General features: G+C 38.0%; 1 protein-coding gene across 3 annotated transcripts in view; it reads right to left on the bottom strand.

Moving 5' to 3' along the window:
• LOC124613134 (FHF complex subunit HOOK interacting protein 2A-like) overlaps window positions 1-23,604 on the bottom strand; it is a 196,579-nt gene that overhangs the window by 111,081 nt on the left and 61,894 nt on the right. For all 3 annotated transcript variants that reach the window (XM_047141750.1, XM_047141751.1, XM_047141752.1), the window contains 4 exons: window positions 20,468-20,683; window positions 20,262-20,387; window positions 16,490-16,813; window positions 11,102-11,295 (listed from right to left, as the gene is read on the bottom strand). In XM_047141750.1, the coding sequence (XP_046997706.1) occupies window positions 11,102-11,295; window positions 16,490-16,813; window positions 20,262-20,387; window positions 20,468-20,683 (860 nt within the window). The remainder of the gene's footprint in view (window positions 1-11,101; window positions 11,296-16,489; window positions 16,814-20,261; window positions 20,388-20,467; window positions 20,684-23,604) is intronic.

The raw sequence follows: 23,604 nt of genomic DNA, 5'->3' as shown, positions 1-23,604 counted from the left end.
CACAAAGATCTAGAAGGCACTATACAAACATTAAAAAGGATAAAATGTTTAACCAGTTGTGACTTGACCAGCAGTTATTGGCAGATACAACTGCAACCAGAGAGCAGAAAGTACACCTTGTTTCCTTAAAATGGAAGACATGATGAATTCAAGAGAATGTTGTTCAGGTTACACTTGTCAGCAGCACTTACATATGTATGTGCTGGACCAAATATGGCGAAACAATTTACTGCAAAATATTACCAATTATGTGGAAGATAAAGGGATTAGTCTGACATTCTGAGAAGAACATATCAACATTTACATCAAATTTTAGAAGGATTATGGAAATCAGAAGTTACTATAAATTTGGATAAGTCAGAGTTTACTTAAAACTAAGTGAAATTCCGCAAACATTTAATATCACAAAATGGAACAGCACCATATGTTTCAATGAAAGAAGCAGAAATGAATTTTGTAATGCCAACATGCAGCATACAGCTTCAAATATTTCTCAGATAAATGTTTCTTAGATACTAATTTTTCTTGCTGCTTCATAACTGACATTATTTGTCTTCACCAGCTTTATTAAATTTCTTGCAAAAAGTTTTTTGGAAAGCAGAAGAGCAGAAGAAGAACACTGATTTAGTCCTGACCTGTCAGTTTTTTGTTATTGTTTAATTCTTTACATGTGTTAACGTGTACTCAGAGTACGGAAAAATGCTTTCAGTGCTAGTATAGACTGCAGATGAGTTGCACCAGTAAGGTTATTTTCACTCTTTGTAGTTTTATAAATTGCTGCAGTGCATATACTTTTCTTTCAGGGTTGGCAGCATGTGATTCTACTCACAGACACAGGCTTTGTGTGAAGCTTTGTGTATAATCTCCCAATAATAAGTCAATTTCAGTCCAGGAGACTTTAACACAACATAACAGCACTGTTGCTTGATCATACTGGCATTTAATGACTTTGAGTTTATATGTTGACAACTCATGCAACTATGATGAATGTCTGTATCATAACCAACAATGGTATTCATCTGTTAATTGCACAGGCAGAATATTCAAGAACAGCACAGCATCAGCAAAAAAGAGTCTCTGCTACTAACAACATGAACTAGTTTTTACTAACAATACTAGCTGTGCAAGGTATATGCTAGCTCAAAGCAAGAAAGTGGTTATTGATGCCCAGCTTGAGTTAAATATTTTATTGAAAGTCACTATTACACTTCTATCGGCTAGCCATTTACTGACGGTTCAGGTACAATGTTCTTCCACTGAAATCATTGGAAAATGATTTGCATGCATCAAGAATTCTTGAGCAAAATATAATAGTTCCATTTTATGTAATAATAAATTCAATTTCCCCTTTCTATCTCAGTCTTACACCAACTTCTAAAGCTTTTCCCATACAGCATACAGTGGGTACAGTAGAGGTTAGACATCAGCTGATTATGCAACTCAGGCAACCCACCATGAGCTGCAGCCTGTTGTTCTGTGTGTTTCAAGAACTGTAAATGGCTTCAACAAAATAAAATATTAGTTTACAAACACAATACAGCATAACTTTCTTTGCCATTTTTTGCCTAATAATTTATACATGTCCAAATACGATATTTAACTCACACTCTATGACTGTTGGACATGTTTCAAAAGCAAATGTTCACAAATACTGTCATCATCAGAAGCTTTAGTCAACCTATGGTTGCATCTTTAATACCATTTGGCTGGATGGACTCCTGATCAATCTCAAAACTGAGTAGCAAACAAAAAAACAATTCGCTCTTCTGAAAGATATATTTACAAATTATTCTGGGAAAGTAAGCTTTGGGTAGGTGCAACCAAATCATTCAAGTAAAGAAAGAGTAAACTCAATGTTGTTTATTGTCTGCAATATATTTCAGTTTGTGGCTTGCCTCTTATCATCTCACTGTTTTTTTACCTGAGTATAATTGGACCGTTGAGACCGCTCAAAATAACTGACTTTAGGTTTTTTATTCATATTATTTACTGTGATAAATGCAAGAATCAAACAAATTTTGAAAAATTTTGACTCCCTCAGTTACAAGATACATATACAGAGGGAGCCCTTTTTACGTTTTCATGCTATCCAGACTTAAAAATCGCGCAAAATGCAGAATCGAGGAAAACATTAAAACCCCAAAAATATGAGCAGAAGCACTTGTAATTGGCATATACGATTAAAAATTGCAATCCTCTCCAATACTTTGTATAACACCCTTCTAAGTGAAGGAAACTAAATGTACAAAACTATATTTATACAATAATTTGTGGTAATGAAGTACAACGGTTCTTAAAAATTCACAAATGTGTAACAGCAAGTTAAAACTCATCAAAAATCGAAACTGGTATCTGGATACAAGGTAATCGAGTCATTTTCTGACGTGCTATGATTGCAAATTATATGTTCAAAACAAGGGTTTCTGAGAGATCATATTTTGTGCTCATCCAGTAAAAAAACAAAAATTGATGAACATATTGAATTAAACCAAAAAGATCACAGCAGCTAAGTGTTAAACCATAAGCATAAATGCAGACATCTGCTTAATGACACACTTTGTCACCACTGCTGTTATTGTTTAACGCCTTTCTTACAAGCCACACTTCATATGCTCACCACCATTAAAGTGTTATTTTAGGCTTAATGAGAGAAACAGGGACATGAAAAAAATGAGTTTAATTCCCCAATTAATGCTAAAAGCTCATTAGGAGTCGGCTCCGTGAATTTCTGTACACTGGGTGAAATGTAAATTTGAAAGAAAGCTCAGGTGCTATAGTTTCACTTCATGCTCTCTATCACTGCTGCCAGCTTTACTATCTATTGTGTGTGGTGCAAAGTATATATGTGAGTAGTGTATGTAGTTGTTGCAATTGTATCATGTCATATATGAACACAAAAGTCTTTAAAATGTGCTTTCACAAAACCACTGTTCTATTTCCATGTGACACCCCTGTCATAGCACATCATCTGCAAAAAAGTATATTTTCAGCACTTCACAAAATGCTTTGACCTCTACCTGCACTCCCATCACTGAAGGGCCACAACCCCTCTCCACACATCCAGCAGGCGAGCTCATTTTATGTGTGTCAGTGTGGTGTGGGGCCCGTGCTGGGTACGGGGTGACTTAAGAAGTCAGCAGCCAGTAAGAGTTCACTGGCCGGAAATAGGTGAAGTTTCCTCCATTATGACCAAAAATATTCTTCGAGACTCAGTGTTTGAATCATGCCACATAGTAACAGGTACATAACTGTCTCTGCAATGCTGTATCAATTTTCGTGCCATGTGTTTGTTGCTCACCTGTGTCAACAGTTACTAAACTAGCACTCGTCACTTTTCCCGTTTTCTACAATAACACAATAGTTCAAAGCAATGGAAATTTAACAAATAAAAAAAAGGTTTGTTTAAAAATAAAAAAAAATAGCACTGCTGCTAAGGCTAATTGATATTTCGGTTTCTTTTATCTGGTTATTTGTACAAAATAAAAACAACTGTTATAATCAAGACCAAACATATACTGAAAAATACCTGTCATTCAGAACTAAAATACCAGTATTGGTTTTAATTGGTCAGTTTTTCCTATCCCTATTTCTGCTATGTGGACGACTTAGCACTAACATTCAAAAATAAGGAGAAAATTCCTTGTCCAGGAATCCATAAACCCAGAATTTGTATTACAAGACACAGACAGACTCTCTAAATCTATGTAAGATAATAGTATGTGCATTCCACTTAAACAATACCATAGCAAGATAACATGTCAATGATAACTTCTGGAAGGAAAAGGCAAAACATAATTTTAAACCTAACTATCTTGGCAGAACTTCAGATCATTCCTTTATCTTGTAGGAAGGCTTGGCAATGTTTTCAGTCTTTTTTTATCTGGCTACCAACCATTCAACACCACAGCTGTATGGCGAGGTATCTATTTTTACTCCTCCAACATTTGTACTCCACCCACTATTTTCTATAATCATTTTTTTTCTTTCTTTTATTTTTAACAGTAGTTGTTCTGCGAAAGGGACAATGCTGGTAATTGCACTTCTCGATGTACCGCTTGACAACTCTGTCGTTCACCTGGGCAGTGACCTACCTCCGTACAGATATGCACAATGCATCCTAAATTTTCCATCACTATAACTAAACTCAAAGTCATTTCATCAGACAAAATATTAGTTTCCCCATTAAAAAAGCAGACTAGCAGCTTTGGAGCGGTATAGGTGGTGTAGAACTGCTACCAGCCGGTCATGTGATCTTCCACTGATGGCTTCAGTCACGGCAATGAAGTGGTATGCATTTGCCAGTCATATGTATGGAATCAATGCAGTAATATAGTTTAACAAAGAGAGATAACAGAATAGCAGAAATGAAAAAGTAAGGAAGGAAGATTGGGTTTAACGTCGTGTCAATATTAAGGTCATTAAAAGCAGAGCACAAGCTCAGATTGTGTCAGGGATAGGGAAGAAAATTGGCATTGCCCTTCCAAAGGAACCATCTTAGCATTTGCCTAGAGCAATTTCGGGAAATCAAGGAAAACTTAAATTGGGATGGCCAGATTTGGGTATGAACTGCCATCCTCCTGAGTAATAGCAGAAAGGAGCTATAAAGTTTGGAATACCTATGACCACACTATGAATGAAGTTGCCCAACTCGTACGTATATCAAGATGATCTGTCCAATGTGTCTACAGGCAAAGATATGCCACTCGCAGCCCCGTAACATGGAATAAGAATAGTGGTCATAAAAAAACCCTAACCAACAGGTAATAGAGATGATATGAGAAGGAAAGTTGCTACTAACCATATATGCTTTTCATAATATTGTTACTTGTCATGGAACTGCAAAAGGCCATTGCCTAAAGCTGCACATCTTCAAAAGGACACAACACAGAAACTGGGCAGTAGCTGAATGAAGGCATGTAGTGTGGTTCAACAATTCATGATTTTCGCCTTGTTCCCAATGGTGCAAGGCATCTAGTGTACTGATGTGCCAATAATGTCTTTAACATCCAGTTAGTCGAGGGTGTGGTTCAGAGTGGAAGTGGTTCTGTGATGTTTCAGTAACGTTTTGGGATCACCCATTCAGTTTACTATGAACATGAACCATAATGTTTATTTCAACAGCTTTGCTGACCAAGTGGTGCTATTTCTTCTACATGTTCACAATAAGTATGCTTTGAGCACTCATATCTTCCAAGATGACAACAGTCATGTCCACAGGAATAGACGAGTATGATTCTGGTGTAAGGAACACTTGGGCACCCTATCAACACATTGACTAGTTCACTAAATCACCCACTCTTAATTCTATAGAAAAAAGTGTAGGACTATTTGGAACAGTGAGTGAAAAGTAGCAATGAACATCCTCACAATCTGATAGCTCTACAGGATCTAATCCTCAACAGTGGGGGGAGGGGGGGTTGGGGGAGGGGAGAGGGATGTTCAGCTGTAAACATGCAGGTACATTTGGAGGCCATTATCAGGGACACAGAACCCATGGTCTAGGCGTAGTGTCTTTGATTAGTAATCAAAATGTCCTTGGTCCTGGGTTTGAAACCCCACCACAGCTTAAATTTTGATTAATAATCAGCATTGGTGATCAAAGATTTCCGACATAAGAAGTCATTGTCAAAGAGGGCAGAGCAGCAGATAGAGGTTCAGGGCACTCTCTTGTCCTTCGGATGGGAAACTGCCCTAAAGGCAGAAGAATCAGCAATGACCAATGGCATGAGGATGCAGAAGGCAATGGAAACCACTGCATTACAGACACAATAGTGTGTATCCAGGACATGTGGCCTGTAATGGAAAAATTGTCATGATCTCTCCATTAGCAAAAGATTCCAGAACAGTCCCCCATTCGGATCTCTACGAGAGGACTGCCAACAGGGAGGTGGCCATGAGAAAAAGACTGAATAAGCAACGAAAGGATAACACTCTACAGGTCGGAGCGTGGAATGTCTAATAGTCGTGGTGGACTGGAATGCTGCTGTATGGGGAACGAGTAGAAGAAAAGATTACAGGAGAATATGGGCTTGGGACATGGAATGAGAGATGGTAAAGACTAACTGAGTTATGTAATAAATTTCAGCTACTAATAGCGAATACTCTGTTCAAGAATCACAGGAGGAGGCAGTATCCTTGGAATAGACCAGATGATATGGGAAGATTTCAATTAGATTACATCATGGTCAGGCAGAGGTTCCGAAATCAGATACTGGATTGTAAGGCAAACCCAGGAGCAGACAGACTCAGATCACAATGTGGTAGTGATGAAGAGTAGACTGAAGTTCAAGAGATTAGTCTGGAAGAATCAAAACGCAGAGAAGTGGGATACGGAAGTGCAAAGGGATGACGAGACAGGCTCGAAGTTATCTAAGGCTATAGATACAGCAACAACGAATAGCTCAGTGCGCAATACATTTGAAGAGGTATGGACATCTCTAAAGAGGGCAATTACAGAAGCTGTAAAGAAAAACATAGGTACAAAGAAGGTAACTGCAAAGAAACCATGGGTAACAGAAGAAATACTTCAGTTGGTCGATGAAAGAAGGAAGTACAAAAATGTTCAGAGAAATTCATGAATTAAGAAATACAAGTCGCTGAGAAATGAAACAAATAGGAAGCGCAGGGAAGCTAAGACAAAATAGCTGCATGAAAAATGTGAAGAAATCAAAAATGAAATGATTGTCACAAGGACTGACTCAGCATATAGCAAATTATTGTTGGAAGGACTGACTCAGCATATAGCAAAGTCAAAACAGCCTTCGGTGACATAAAAAGCAATGGTGGTAGCATTAATAGTGCAACAGGAATTCCACTGTGAAATGCAGAGGAGAGAAGATAAGTGGAAAGAGTACACTGAAGGTGTCTGTGAGGAGGAAGATCTGTCTAATGTGATAGAAGAAGAAATGAGTAGCCAATTTAGAAGAGATAGAAGATCCAGTATTAGACTCAGAGAGCTTTGGAGGACTTGAGGTCAAATGAGACAGAAGGGATAGATAACATTCCATCAGAATTTCTAAAATCATTGGAGGAAGTGGCAAGAAAATGACTATTCATGTTGGTGTGTATGAGTCTGGCGACATACCATGTGACTTTCGGAAAAATATCATCCACATAATTATGAAGACGGCAAGAGCTGACAACTGCGAGAATTATCGCGCAATCAGCTCAACAGCTCATGCATCCAAGTTGCTTAAAAGAATAAACTACAGAAGAATGGAAAAGAAAATTGACGATGCGCTAGATGATGATCAGTTTAGCTTTAGGAAAAGTAAAGGCACAAGAGAAGCAATTCCAACATTGCGGCTAACAATGAAAGCAAGACTAAAGAACAATCAAGACACGTTCATAGTATTTGTCGACCTGGAAAAAGCGTTTGACAATGTAAAATGGTGCAAGATGGTCGAAATTCTGAAAAAAGGAAGAGTAAGCTATAGGGGGAAATGGATCATATACAATATATACAACAGCAAAGAGGGAATAATAAGAGTGGACAACTAAAAATGAAGTGCTCTTATTAAAAAGGGTGTAAGACAGGGATGTAGTTTCTCAAACCTACTGTTCAATCTGTACATCGAAGAAACAATGTTGGAAATAAAAGAAAGGTACAGGAGTGCAATTAAAATTCAAAGTGAAATGATATCAATGACACAATTCACTGATAATATTGCTATCCTGAGTGAAAGTGTAGAAGAATTACATGATATGCTGAATGGAATAAACAATCTAATAAGAACAGAATATGGACTGAGAGTAAATCGAAGAAAGACGAAAGTAATGAGAAGTAGCACAAATGAGAACAGCGAGCAACTTAACATCAGGGTTGATGGTTATGAAAGTTAAGGAATTCTGCTACCTAGGTAGCAAAATAACCAATGACGAACAGAGCAAGGACGACATCAAAAGCAGACTAGCACTGGCAAAAAGGGCATTCCTCACCAAGAGGGATCTACTAGTATCAACCATAGGCCTTAATCTGAGGAAGAAATTTCTGAGAATGTACATCTGGAGCACAGAATTGTATGACAGTGAAACATGGACTGAGGGAAAACTGGAACAGAAGAGAATCAAAGCTACAGGCAAATGCAGAAAATCAGGTGGACTGATAAGGTAAGGAATGGGAGGTTCTGCACAGATTTGGACAGGAAAGGAATATGTGAAAAACATTGACAAGAAGGGACAGGATGATAAGGACATCTGTTAAGACATCAGGAAATAACTTCCATAGTGCTAGAGGCTGTAGAGGGCAAAAACTGTAGAGGAAGATAGAGATTGGAATACATCCAGCAAATAATTGAGGACATAGATTGCAAGTGCTACTCTGAGATGAAGAGATTGGCACAGGAGAGAAATACGTGGCGGGCCACGTCAAACCAGTCAGTAGACTGGTGGGGGCAAAAAAATCAAGGCTACAGGTGTGTTACACAGTATCATCGTGACGTCTCCTGTGGGAGACTAAATTTTTATCCAGTGTGTTTAGGATACCCTCCAAACACAAAGTTATTTTTCAGGGCTACACACTGCCACATACACTACTGTTCTAAAGCAGTGCACGCCCTTGGCCATTGACTGCAATGACGTTCTTTTGTTAGTTACATGTTTTCAGAAAGATATCCATCCACACATATACAGACACAAGCACACATATTTAAATATGTCTGCTTGTGTCTGTATATGTGTGGATGGATATGTGTGTGTGTGCGAGTGTATACCCGTCCTTTTTTCCCCCTAAGGTAAGTCTTTCCGCTCCCGGGATTGGAATGACTCCTTACCCTCTCCCTTAAAACCCACTTCCTTTCGTCTTTCCCTCTCCTTCCCTCTTTCCTGATGAGGCAACAGTTTATTGCGAAAGCTTGAATTTTGTGTGTATGTATGTGTCTGTTTGTGTTTCTATCGACCTGCCAGCGCTTTCGTATGGTAAGTCACATCATCTTTGTTTTTAAATATATTTTTCCCGCATGGAATGTTTCCCTCTATTATATACATCCATATAGGTATATGTGTGGATGGACATGTGTGTGTGTGCGAGTGTATACCCGTCCTTTTTTCCCCCTAAGGTAAGTCTTTCCGCTCCCGAGATTGGAACGACTCCTTACCCTCTCCCTTAAAACCCAAATCCTTTCGCCTTTCCCTCTCCTTCCCTCTTTCCTGACGAGGCAACCGCTGGTTGCGAAAGCTAGAATTTTGTGTGTATGTTTGTGTGTCTATCGACGTGCCAGCGCTTTCGTATGGTAAGTCACATTACCTTTCTTTTTAGATATATTTTTTTTCCCCACATGGAATGTTTCCTTCTATTATATATATCTGAAATTGTGCTCAGCCATAAGTAGAAGACTGGAGAAGCTATTGGCCAAGGGGAATATGGAAAATCTACCACAAAGTGGGCACCCAGGCATTTCTTTGTCCCGGAAGGACAGAATACTTCATCAACTAAGCCAGAAAAAACATGAGTGTTACTTCAGCTGAACTGGCAAAAGCATGGCAAGAGGCAATGGGAGTTGATTCTGGCTCATCTGTTGTTAGCAAAAGACTCTATACAATGGGACTGTAGCCTAGAGTTGCCAAGAAAAAGCCATTTTTAACAACTGAAATGACGAAAAAGAGGCTAGCATGGGCCAGACTGCACGTAAACTGGACAAAAGAGTAGTGGCAAACTGTGATACTTTCAGGTGAAAGCTGATTTTTCTTGCTGAGTGACAGACCACAGTTTGTCAGGCATGAACTCAATGAAAGGATGGATCTTGACTACCTTGTGCAAACCATGAAAAATGCTTCATCAGTAATGGCGGGGAGAGCGATAACATACCAAAGCGTGGGAAGGCTGTACTTTGTTTAGGGAACAATGACCGGTGATCAATACAAAGCTGTGATTCAGCACCCTCTAATGTTCATATATGTGATGCTTTGCCAGATGTGCAATAATTTTCCAATAGGATCTGGCTCCATGCCATGTATCAAAAGAGGAGAGTTTTCGTTACTGTATCTTTTAATACAATTTACAAGGTTACTGCTGTTACAAATTACCCAAATCTATCATTTCAGATTCGTTCTGTCATGACTGAATTGAGTATCAGGGAACTTCCATTGCCAGGAAATTCACCAGACCTAAACCAAAGTGAGAATTTGTGGTGACTGGTTGGAAAAGGGGTTCAGAAGAAACAGCCTGGAATAAAACAGGGGCAATTGGAGGTGACTGTGAAAGTATGGCATCATGAAGTTGACATCAGTACCATTAGAAAATTGATCCGACTCCATGCCTGAGAGAATGAAGGCTGTTATAACGGCCAAGGGGGGCCCAACTAAATATCAAAATTAATTACGATATGACCACTGAACAAAGTACTTGTGATACACAATATTTTACACTATGACAAAATTAAATGGAAATTTCATCAAAATATTCAATATTTAATTTTAATATTAATATTTTAATATTATGACATGGCATGTCATTGTACAGATATACATATACTGTTGACGTATTTCCTTGAATCAAAATGATAGAAATAATCCTGTCCTTTATTAACATATTACTTCTCACATGCAGACTATCCTCCCTTAATAAATATTTGAAATTTCAAAGATGAATGAGTTCTTAGAAGTTACATACAAAAATTCTCAAAATTCTATATTGGGACATGCAATGCTTTAGAATAGCAGTGTACATCTGCAGCAGCATACATATCACAGAAATTAATGTAACATAATTCACAAGGGTAGTTAGTTTTATATGTCTCATTTATGTCTGCACAAGAGAAGAATCTAAGTGGATTTTCATAATGAAATGTTAGTTGTCTAATCCTTAACACCTGGCTTGAATTTCATGTTAATGAACATGCAATAATAAATTTCTATTAAGTGGATTTTCATAATGAAATGTTAGTTGTCTAATCCTTAACACCTGGCTTGAATTTTATGTTAATAAACATGCAATAATAAATTTCTATTATGGCAAGACACCATTACATTAATACAAACACAGTTAATTATGGAACTACTGTTGAAAATTCCCATCAATTTTTACAGCTGAAAAACAAGTATGCATGTAAATATGATGCGAATTACTAAAAACTTTGATACTTCAATGTATTATAACGCTTACCCCCAGTTAAACTTCATGTTGTACAGCTCAACAGGATCAATGTCTTGTGGGATAGCATCAAACAACATTCTCAGTTTTGAACACAATGTCTGAGGTAGGCTGGATTGCCGTATTATGTGCAAAGCATGCTCATCAGACGATATTGAAGCAATCACCATAATACCCTCACAAGCTTTAGTTCTTACATTATTATCCTACAGAGACATAGAGAAGAGTGTTATAAGGCATCTGGACTATCTTAACTTACTAGTTATGAAAACTGCTACTAACATCATGACCAGTATATGACCATATGTATAAATAGTAATAGTCAATTTTCAGTTCAGAGCCAAAGATAACAATGTTAATTAAACAGCTATTAGCAAATCAATGGCTATATATATTTTCTTGTTCATTAGTAAGCAATGCATCTACAGCTAAATAAAACTACTTAATGTTACAACCCAAGAAAAGACAAAAATTTCCGGTATACATATTAGTAACAGTGTATTATTACTCATGCACTACTGTGCTACTGAATACATATGCAATCTTTTGGCTTAAGAAAGATCAACTTCTCATTGACACAAAAAGTGTAGTTCAATGAACTAAATGAAGAAGACATAAAGGAATTAATGAATTGGCTCCTAGAAGACATTTATTTAAATCAATAGAGAAAGCTGAAAATCTGTGCCGGACTGGGATTCAAACCCGGGTCTCCTGCTTACTTGGCAGATGCGCTGACCCTGTGCCATCCAGATACAGTGATCATCACAGCGGCACAGACTACACTAGCACGCCTCCTATCAGACCCAAATTCTCAACTTACCCACTCACTACTGATGTAGTGCTCAAGGCATTATGCCGATTCCCGTAAGAGTTCGAGCATGGTGTGCATCTGCACTGGAGTAATCAATTGATCATCCTCACCTTAATTATATATGATGATTGTGTCTGTTCTTTCAAACATGTCTGAAGGAATGGACCCCGCACATATCAATGAAGATGATTCATGTCACAAGGAAAAATGTGTTTTACTTAAGTTTCGAACAACGGAAGACATAGCCAAAATCCATTATAAAAATAAGGGAAGTGAAAATTCATACAAAGCTGCAGCAACAGCTATCATATATGTCCAACAAAAAGAGAATGAAAGAGAGTTAGATACAAATGTTGACTCACTTTAAATTTGCTCCTTTAATAACATATTCCAAAAGTAGATAGGAATATAAAGAAAGTAATGATGAATGTTGAACAAAAAGAACAAAGAAAGCAAATATGATTTCCAAGGCTGTTGCATTGGTTTAATTTAAAGATAAATTACAGTTCAGATATCACACCTGGAGACACTGTTTGTACATAACGAAAACGGGATATCTGTATTTCTCTCTACAACAGAAAACCTACAAAATGGGACACACAAAATATTTTCACTTTATCAGTTTTAAAAAACATGAAGCGATTTCATTACCTCATAGGTTAAATATACTGGTTAATCAATGGAAACTCCAGGTAGGAATATCAACAATGTAGGAAAAAAACAGATTGCTACGTACTATAAAGAAGACACATCAAATTGCAGACAGGCACAATTAAAAGACACTCACATATAGCTTTCAGCTACAGCATCATCAGTAAAAGAGAGGCGTGCACGCACACACGCACACACACCACACACGATTGCCAGCTCCAGCATCTTGGGCTGGAATGCTTTGTGTGTGTGTGTGTGTGTGTGTGTGTGTGTGTGTGTGTGTGTTTTCATCTTGGGCTGGAATGCTTTGTGTGTGTGTGTGTGTGTGTGTGTGTGTGTTTTTACTGATGAAGGCTGTGACCGAAAGCTTTATGTGTCTTTTAATTGTGCTTGACTGTAACTTGACGTGTCTTCTTTACAGTAAGAAGCAATCTGTCTTTTCTTACATTGTTGGCAAAATATGAGGTGTGTTCAAAAAGTAAGGCGACTTTATATTTTTATGAAAAAATATTTATTTGTTCATCAACATTCATGTTGTCTCCTTCAAAGTAACCCCCTTAGATACAACACTTCTTCCAATCCTCGAAGCACTTCGTCATAAGCACTTTTTGGTACAGCCTTGAGTACTTCCAGTGGGGCCAAATCAGGTGAATACGGTGGCTGAGGCATGATTGTTGTGTTGTTTTTGGCCAAAAAATCTCTCACAAGCAATGATGAATGAGCAGGTGTATTATCGTGATGCAAAAGCCGTGAATTGTTTTTCCACAATTCCGGACTTTTTTGCGTATTGGTTCTTGCAAACAGTGCCAAACAGTGCATAACATCAAGGCGATACTCCTTATTGACCACACGGCCTTGAAGCAAAAATTCATTATGCACTACGCCACGGTAATTGAAAAAAACAGTGAACAAAACTTTGACATTTGATCGAATTTGGCGTGTTTTTTCGGTCTTGGATCCCTGGGATGCTTCCATTGGGACGACTGGGCTTTGCTTTCAACATCATAACTGTAAACTCGTATTTCATCAACAGTTATGACCCTTTTGAGCAAATTAGGATCATCACTGACGTCATTCAAGAGCTCCTGAGCGATGCTCATGTGATGGTTCTTCTGGTCAAAATTGACAAGTTTTGGAACAAGCTCAGCTGACATACATCTCACACCCAAAACATCCAAAAAATTGCATGACACAAGCTGACTATATGCCAACATCCACAGCAACTTGTCTTATGGTAATTTGACACTTTTTCAAAACAATTGTCCTCATAGTTTCGATTCTATTGTCTGTTGTTGTTGTGCTGGGAAATCAAGAGCGAGATTTGTCATTGGCATCTTCTCGGCCATCTTGGAAGAGCTTGTACCACTTGTAAACATTTTTTCAACTTACAGCAGACTCACCATATGCCACTGTCAACATTTCAAATGTTTTAGAGCACTTGATTCCATTTTTCACCCACAATTTTATGCAAATTCTTTGCTCCATTTTTTATAATAATCAAAAATTGCTGAGCACACTAAAACATGTTTAACCTTTCTATCTGTCAGAAACAAAAGAAGTATGCTGTACAGTTGAAACTGTGCACCGAATGTACATTGCCCGTGCAATTTGAAAAATCACCTTACTTTTTGAAAAATCCTTGTATACTAGGTTTTATTGCAGCCTTTCTAAGAATACACAGCAGCTTAAATATTCAACCTCTGCTAATCATACGTTTCTATACTAGTTGATCTCTCTCTCTCTCTCTCTCTCTCACACACACACACACACACACACACACAGAGGGAGAGGGAGAGAGCGAGAAAGAAAGAGAGAGAGAGAGAGAGAGAGAGAGAGAGGGAGAGGGGGGGGGGGGGGAGTTGTTTGTGTGGTCTGATAAATCTGAAGAATTTTGTCCAAAATCTACACAGTTTATTGTGTCCGTTCTACTGTATTGAGTATTTTCATCATTTTAAATACAGGGAAGTGATAAAACTTGTACATAATACTTTCAATGTAGAGAAAGAGAGAGAGAGAGAGAGAGAGAGAGAGAGAGAGAGAGAGAGAGAAATACTTGTTGCCAATGTTGCTTATCTCTGTACTCTCTTAATTATTATCTTCTGCCACTAATGGTCAAAAATGTAAAGTTGAAGGATGAAACAAGGTCAGGAAAGCCACCTACAAATAAAGAACACTTTACAGTTGTCCACACATTATTAATAGTGACAGCAATAGTAAATGTAGGTGACTTGTTTCCATCTAAGAAGGAACCAAGTACAGAATTTTTCACTTGAAAGTGGACACTTCCTACATCATATTGGATATAGCCTGGTGGAGCCAGAAAGTGGTCAAGGTTTCCTGGCTCAACACTCATGGAGATCTTTAGTATGAAGGCACTTTATACTGTGGCGTTTCTTAGTCCTTGGCTCTCAACTACTCTGGAGTATGAGTTGCCGTGCTTTTCAGAGGAATTCAGGAATGTTCAAATGTGAGATTATAAAGGTATTTAGCTGTTCATCAGTTCAGCCAAACTATGAGTATTTCTTCAGGTGTCTCATGTCCACAAACTACTGAATTCACTTCACTGCCCAGATGTAGTCTTGATTTCAGAGTTCTTATAAGTAGCTGTATCTTATTACAAAGAGTGGCTTAAACATATTTTCTAGCAGACACACAAGTGAGTCTTCACCAAATGATTGGAGAAGCTGTAACAGAGCATATAACTTGAAACCAAGTCATTTGAGAAAATGTGGAGATAAGTACTGAAGTAAAATGGGAATCTGAAGAATGTTAAGAAAAATTTCAGTGACCCACCTATAAACAAATGAAAAGTCTACTTGCCAGTAGTCCTTGTCATGAAAGACACAGCTGGATACAATAAAATAGAAACTAAGTCTCTAAGTCTCTCCCCCCTCCCCCCAAAATCTTATCCAGTTCCCCCTCACTTGCTCAAACACACTGTGTGGCTTTCCTAAAATAGTTGGCACAATCCACTTTTCTTCTCCATAGAAGAAAATTCTGTCTCCTACGGCTCAAGTTTCATCATTATTTCATGGATAAAAGCTGGATTGTTTTTATTGTACATCAATTTTATTGCTCGGTTTCAATTTTATTGCTCGGTTTCACCGTTTTTTTTTTTTTTTTTTTTTTTTTTTTTTTTTTTTTTTAACAAGACATGTTTAGAGAGCAAACCAGATATTTTTCAATATCTTTGAAGATAGTTGCATTTATGTTACACAGTCAGGATTATAGTAAGAATATGTCAGCAGGAAAAGCATCATTTCCTTTTATCCCATAATAATTATTATATAACAGGACCTGAGTATCAAGACAACTTGGTTTATTTCATTGAACAAATACACAATTCTAATAAATGTTTATGCCAACAAACATCAGGAATGAAAACTGTAATATTTAAAACCATAACACATTAAGACTGTCATGGGCAGAGTATGGAAATAATTACTCCAAAGAACTGAGAAGCTTATCACATCATTCTACATCATGAACAACAATATGAATTAGGCTACACTGCTACTCACCACACAAAGGAAACAAAGTGGAGGACAGGCACATTTAAAAGTAAACTGAGTTATTTGAAAAAGAACATCATCATATCTAAAGAGAGAGAGAGAGAGAGAGAGAGAGAGAGAGAGAGAGAGAGAGAGAGAGACTAAGCTACTGGACAAAATCCCCATTTCAGATCTAAAAACACATCCACATTTAATTTACAAGATTAAGCTATCGAAAGAAGTCCTTCCTCAGATCTAGAAACACACATACACATTTATGCACGGATTCTACATTTTGAACATAAAAAAGCAATAACTTACATAGACAGTAAGCACATACAAACTGCAGATAACATAAATATTATTTGTGTGCTTTCAAGTCACTGTTTTCTTTGAAACCTTTCGTTAAGTAAGCTCTGTGAATAATATAGGTTATTATTAACTTACTTCACTGCTCAAGAAGGATAGCAGACATTCAAGCAACACATTTGGTGTGGAATACAAATGATTTTCTTTAGTCTGATGTCCTTTGGGTGGTTCTGATGATAATGGTGAGAGAGAAATTGTGGTTTTCTTGTCACAAACTTTATCCAGGTGTGCTTGCTCAGAGTCTGACACCAAAATGTGAGGATCTGATGACTCTTTAGTTATTTCTGCTTCACTCTTCCTATGGATACATTTGTCATCTCCAGGAGATATTAAGTTACCCAGTTCCATCTCACATTCAACAAAAGTATCTTCACTATTACTCAGTGAATTTGACAGCCACATCTGTTAATAAAACAAGATGAATTATCTGTGTTTATCTATGCATGATAATTAAAATAAAATACTTGCTACTTGATCTCACACTGTTCTGGAGGGGGAGGGTGGGGTGGGGTGGGGGGGGGGGGGTGGGGGGAGAGAGAGAGAGAGTGAGAGAGAGAGAGAGAGAGAGAGAGAGAGAGAGAGAGAGAGAGGTCTTTTCCCCGGAAACAAGGAGTAAAAGTGAAGGCTTATAACATGGAAAAAAGGGCAGGCAAGTCATTTTCAACAAAGTTCCTTATAAACCCATTACAGTCTAGAGGAAATGGAAAAATAAGCAAAACAAAATAAATGCGGATATGAAAACATGAATTACTGCATTTCCTTGACTTGATAAAGGTTTTAATGTTTCCTTTTATTGTGGAATAACAAACAAGTTTGAAGCACCAAGGTGGCATACTGAAAATGACATCCCATAAAGATTTAAGGAACTATAAGTAGCATCAACATCCTTCACTGAAATAGAATTATAAAAATTCTCAGAAACAAAAGCCCACATGGTATTGATAAAATTTAGAGTAGAATTCTAAAAATTGTTCTAACCTGATAAATAAAACTCCTTAATGATATACATAACATATTACTAATGAAAGGAATGATTTCAGGAAAAATGTTCCATTGTTAAACATCTTTACAAAACAAATTTACAGAAAGGCTCTAAATAACTATTACCCATTTCCTTACTAATATTTTCATCCTAAGAAAGCAGTTTACTTCAGTTTAATGTCAAACTTATTAAATATAAACAATTTACTTAGTGCATTAAGATTGTTTTCCAAAAGAGTTGCTTGGCTGAAAATGGTTTTTATGTATTTACTCACCAAATACAATTATTAAAGGAACCCTACCTTAATTTTTAAAAAGATACAGTCTACCCAGTTCTTTACAACAAACAGAACCTTACCAACCCTTAAATAATACACCAACATTTGAAAACTCCACACTGAAATATCAACAACACTAGGAAAAGAACAGATTGCTACACTCACCATAACACACACAAACACACACACACACACACACACACACACACACACAACACACAACACACACACATATACACACAAAAGCAAGAACACCTCTCACACATATGATCACTACCACCAGCAGTTCTGACCTGAATATGTCACGTGAATAGCAATCTGGAGTGGGGCAGGGAAGGGGGAGGGACAGCAACATAAGTGTGGGAGGAGAGAAGAGCATTATCTGGTGGCACAGTAGGAACTAGAGACTGACAGGTGCAGAGTCGGGAGATGGGGCGAGGGGCAAAAAACTGGAACAGATAATGAGAGGAGTGGAAAAGAAGAGAATCAGGGAACAGGAAAGGATGGGGAGTTCAATGGCAGAGGGTGGCACATGAGGAGGATGAGGGAATGTGGAAAGAGAGGAGGTGATAGGAGGAGGGGACGGAAATTGTTGGGTCAACGGTGTGCGGACAGACGGTTACTGTACATTGAGGTCAGGATAATTTTGGGAGTGGAAAATATGTCGTAAGGATAACTCTCATCTTTGCAGTTCAGGGAAGCTGGTGGTGGAGGGGAGGATCCAGATGGCCCAGGTTGTGAAACAGTCACAGAAGTCACGTTCTGCTGCATGTTGTGTCACTCTGCTCTTGGCCACAGTTTGGCAATGGCCATTCATCCTGGTGGACAGTTGGTTGGTAGTCATACCAATATAAAAGCTGTGCAATAGCTGCAGTAGAGCTGGTAAACAACATGGCGGCTTGTACCGATGGCCTGGCCTTTGATGAGCTAAGATAAGCCGTGACAGAACGGGAATAGGAAGAGCTGGGTGGGTGGATTGAGTCGGTCTTGCATCTGGGTCTTCCACAAGGAAATTATCCCTGTGGCTATGTGTTGTGATTGGGAGTGCCATAGGGATGGATTAGGATGTTGTGGAGTGTGGTGGTTGATGGAAGATCACTTTAGGAGTGATGGGAAGGATCTTGGGTAGAATGTCCCTCATTTCAGGGCACAATAATAGATGTCACACCCCTGACGAAGGATGTGGTTCAGTTCTTCCAGTCTGGAGTGATACTGGGTGACGTAGGGGGCACTCTTTTGTAGATGACTCTTGGGTGTAGTGGGACGATTGGGGGGTGTGTGAGGATATGGCACGAAAAAAAGTATCGATACATCGACGGAAAAAATACTGACATACCAGGCTATGGAAATATCAGCTGCACATTGTAAATATGCTGCCAGTTTAGAGCTGTATATTTAAGTATAATATTGATTTACTATTAGATATTCTGTGTATCAACAAGCTAGCAGCCTGATTAACCCCCCCACCCCCCACCCCACCCCCTTTCAGCAGGAATCGAAGTGAAAACAATGCACATTCACACTTGGCGATAACCACTTTGTAAACAATAATGGCAACTGCATGTAAGTGACACAATAAAAGGTGTCCAATGGGTCCGTTGTTCAGTTTCATCACTTATCAGATTTGTCCAGAAAACTTCATGTTGATTTCCCTGTTTTTTTCATTTCTGTCAATGCCCACGACCTCGCAGCTGTAATGTCAAAAATGCATGGTGAAGCTGAACATTGCAGTTGCTGTTGGTAGCACTGAGCGCCAATTATATCAGCACTTCCCCTCACACATCTCCGCCCACTGCAAAGGCCAATGTGTCATTTATATTTCTGTTCATCATTTTCAGCAATTGTTTTTGAGCAACACTAAAGTGAAGAAATAGCACACAAGTCGTGTTAAAAATTGTTTTTTAACACAACTGGCACGCTATTTCTTCACACTGAAACTCTTGTTACTCCATTCGCCCTCCCAGTACAATTGGACATCTTCTTTTGTGCCACCTATACTTGCTTCATACAGTCAAAGATAAGGACTGGATGTGATGAGATTTCAAAAAGTAGTAAGACTCCTTCACAGTGAAAGTAAAATTATGTTCTACAGAAATTTCCAAAGAACAACTTCAAATATTTACTAAAAATTGTGAAAAAATATAATGTAAAATAAAAATATCAGCACTCAATATTGCCATATTGATATAAATATATTGATACAACAGGGAAGAAATTATCACCAGTATATATCAATTTTTTTTTGGAAAAACATCAATAGCTCGATATTTTATCAACAGCCCTAATATATACCCAGACCTTCCCATGTGTTTCATTAGCGTTGCTCTTGCCAATGATCTATCAAGTCATAAATCACAGCCTGAGTCAAAAATAAATCATTATAGAACATATCTTTGCAACGACTCAAACAGCCACCTGCCTTGCTGCACTAGCAGTGCATGAAGAAAAGACATGGTAGAGAAGTCCTAGATGCACTTGGTCATAATTTACCCAAGATTTGTGGGAAATAAGTTTACGTAGCATACAGAATTTTTACACAGACAAATGTAGTGACAGTAATTTAGTAGCATAACAGCAAATGTGTATATTACCTGGTTACAGAACATATGAATGAGATCTGGATGTTCACTGATGACTGCACACAGCATACAAAGGAAAGCAATTTCATCAGATTCATTTGGTGAGCCATTTTTACCATTACATGTCATTATCAACTGCTGTAAAGTGAAAAATAAAATGGAATTAGTTTCTTCTACAGCACTTCTGAATATTAGAAACACGGCACTATATTACCAACCATTACTGAAGGAAAAATTGCTGCATTTGACAAAATTGGTTGTCTAATTTTAACTACAAGTCTCCTCACAAATACAAGCACAGTATGCCTCATTCCTGGTGGTGAATCAGACGTGGCAAGAGCAACAAGAACATCAAGTAATTTATGATACAAGAAATATTCCAAACACGGACCAGTTGTTCCTACAGCTTGTGCGTCTTCCTCTTGAATCAATATCTGCAACACAAAACAAAAATTTTACAACTAAAACTGGAAAAAAATGACAGATACAAGGATTATTAAGTTTGAAAGTTTTATTGCTACTAAAATGCTTCAAAGAGCCTCAGATATAACTAAAAGTGCAATAGCAAGTTACATCAAAAAAAAAGACTGTGATTCTACAGTCAACAAATCCCTAGTTATGAAGTAGAAGTCAAAAGACTTACGGCCACTAGCGTTTCAAGTGTGACCAGTGAATACCTTACAGATCCATCAGTACTGATTTTAGTCACACTATAATAGTTATTAATAAATACTGTACATAATGTTTAGGGCCTTTGAGCTAGAATGAGAGCTGAAACAGTTCCTGGCCCACTTTAGAGGCAACCTATAATTCCTTCTCTGGAAAGATAGTTAACTATTTTCTTAATTCATGCTCAGTCCAATTGGATAGCAATTTAAAATGGAGTCAACACACAAAAAAAAAAACTAACGAAAATGCACAGTATAGTATGTTTTACTCTCAGAAGCGTCTGTCATATTGTTGACCGAAAGACAAGAGTGTTGGCATATTTTGCATAATTGCACTCTGTTGGGTTATGGAAATATCTACTGCTGCAGTGTACAGTAGGTAAATATAATACTTATTCAGCAGAAGTAAGCAATAACAACCATACATTTTTCACATATACTGCTAAGGATCTTGGAATTGTAACACTAACTTCCCAACACAGTTACTTCTTGAAGGTTTTTGTGGCTAACAATAAAGACCAGTTCAGTTGCATTGTGATTCACTTCATCACAATATGAAACACACACAAAAAAAGATCATGTAGACTTTGTCTACCTCTCTAGGATTCCGAGTGGAGTTATGCACTGTTGTTCAAAGGCATTCAACACATTTGCATTTAACAACAGGAAATTGGGAGCCCCAATCTATATCTACATGACTACTGTGGAAATCAGACTTAAGTGCTTAGCAGAGGGTTCATCAACATACTTCCAGACTATTTCTCTACCTTTCCACTCTTGAGTAGCATTTGGGTAAAATGAACAACTAAATCTTTCCATGTGAGCTCTGCTTTTTCTTATTTTAATATGATGATCAGTTTTTGTTATCTAAGTGAGAATCAACAAAATATTTTTACATTTGGAGGATAAAATTGATCTTGCCACAACTGGAAACGATTTCAGTTTTATGACTGTGCCACAAAGTCACGTATCATATTCATGACACGTCTGCCATTTTCCGTGAAAATGCAAAACAAGAAGCCTTTCTTCAAACTTTTTCGATGTACTCTGTCAGTCCCATCTGGTAAGGATCCCACATCATGCAGCAATACTCCATAAAAGGATGGACAAGTGTAATGTAGTCAGTCTCTTTAGTAGGTTCATTACATCTTCTAAGTGTACTGCCAATAAAACACAGTCTTTGGTTCATCTACCCCACTCATATGCGATGTTTCCAATTTAAGTTGTTCCTGTTTGCCTGACAAATTGGGAGACTTTTCGATTGCTCCCCGGAAAGTTTTTTGTTGCCAATCCACTTCAAAATGATCTTCCACTCAACCACACATGGGTCACCACCCTCTATTCAGGCATTAACCAGGCCGACCATGAACGGGGAACATTTGACAGGTGCTGGATGTCCACAGGATCCTGACCTCTGGCCTCCCACAATGATTACAACATGCACAAGCTTCAAGCTGCATGACCAAAGCCAGCACCACCTGTCGCTGTGAGCAAAGGGTCATCAACTCAGCTCACATCTGAAAGCAGCTTTCTCAGTTTCTATCCAAACCAAAGACAGTGGAAAACTAGACCATACAAATGTGAGAAAATTACATTAACCTACAAAAGCACACACAGACAAATCTAAATAAGTAACTCGCTTCCACAAAGAAGCTTGTAAAATGAACACACAAATGATATTCTTGTGATGCTGCATGAACAGAGTTCAAAAGAAAATTGAAAACATATCCCAGTAACCACTCCCTTTACCAATTATCTGATTATATTCAAATACTGGAAATTCCTCTTAGCTACAACACGAGTAACAGTGTTCAACTGTATAAAGGAAACTGTATTTATAGATCTAGTAAACTATTTTCTCTGAAAAGTACAAATTTATTCAATAAAATAATAAGCTACAGGTATGAGATAAACTGCAGCTATTTAATGTAAATGATGAAGAAGCAACAATTTTCAATGTAGCAGCTTTGCTCTAGTTTACTAAATTTAAATGGCATAAACACAAACAACACTAAGCAGTAAAGTGTTAACTTACTGTAAACTAGCTGAGTACATGGCATTGCCCTGGATGTACTTATTTCATTAGCTCATCTCCTCCACACTTCTCTCTCTGTCCACCTTCTTCTCCCCCTTTTCTCTAACAACCTCCACACTCTATCTCCTCCTACACCCCCCCCCCCCCCCCCCCTCCCTGGCCACTCTCTGATCATCTGTACCTCTTCAGCCCACTCTGCCAATCTGCTACATCCCCCTCCCCCAAAGTCTATCCCCTCCTGCCCATCTATCTCTTCTCACTCTCTTTTATCATCTCCTCCTCCAGGACACTTTCTGTAGGCTGGGTGCAGCTGCTTCGCATGTCTTAATGTGATTTTGTAGATGTCTCCATGGCAATGCCTCTTCATAACTCCATAGACAGTTATTGTTTTCACCTACAAATGTTTGTGCTTTGAATTTGATATTTGTCAAAACTGCAGCCAGGTGTGAGGAATTCCTTAAGGTTGATTCTACTGCAGGAGTGTCTTAGTAATAAAGAATAAATGTATTAAAACCGTGCACAATGAGGCATTTTTTCATGCATCTCAGTGTTTATGACATATCTCTTGAACTGTGCATTGTACAATGATATCTTTGTACAGGTACATTCAAGAGCATGTGAGGATATGGACAGCAAAATATGTTGTGAACAG

The sequence above is a fragment of the Schistocerca americana genome, chromosome 4 (genome assembly GCF_021461395.2).
Source record: "Schistocerca americana isolate TAMUIC-IGC-003095 chromosome 4, iqSchAmer2.1, whole genome shotgun sequence".
Lineage (NCBI taxonomy): Eukaryota > Metazoa > Arthropoda > Insecta > Orthoptera > Acrididae > Schistocerca > Schistocerca americana.
Note: the sequence above shows the minus strand (reverse complement) of the source record. Positions and strands in the feature narration are given on the sequence as shown.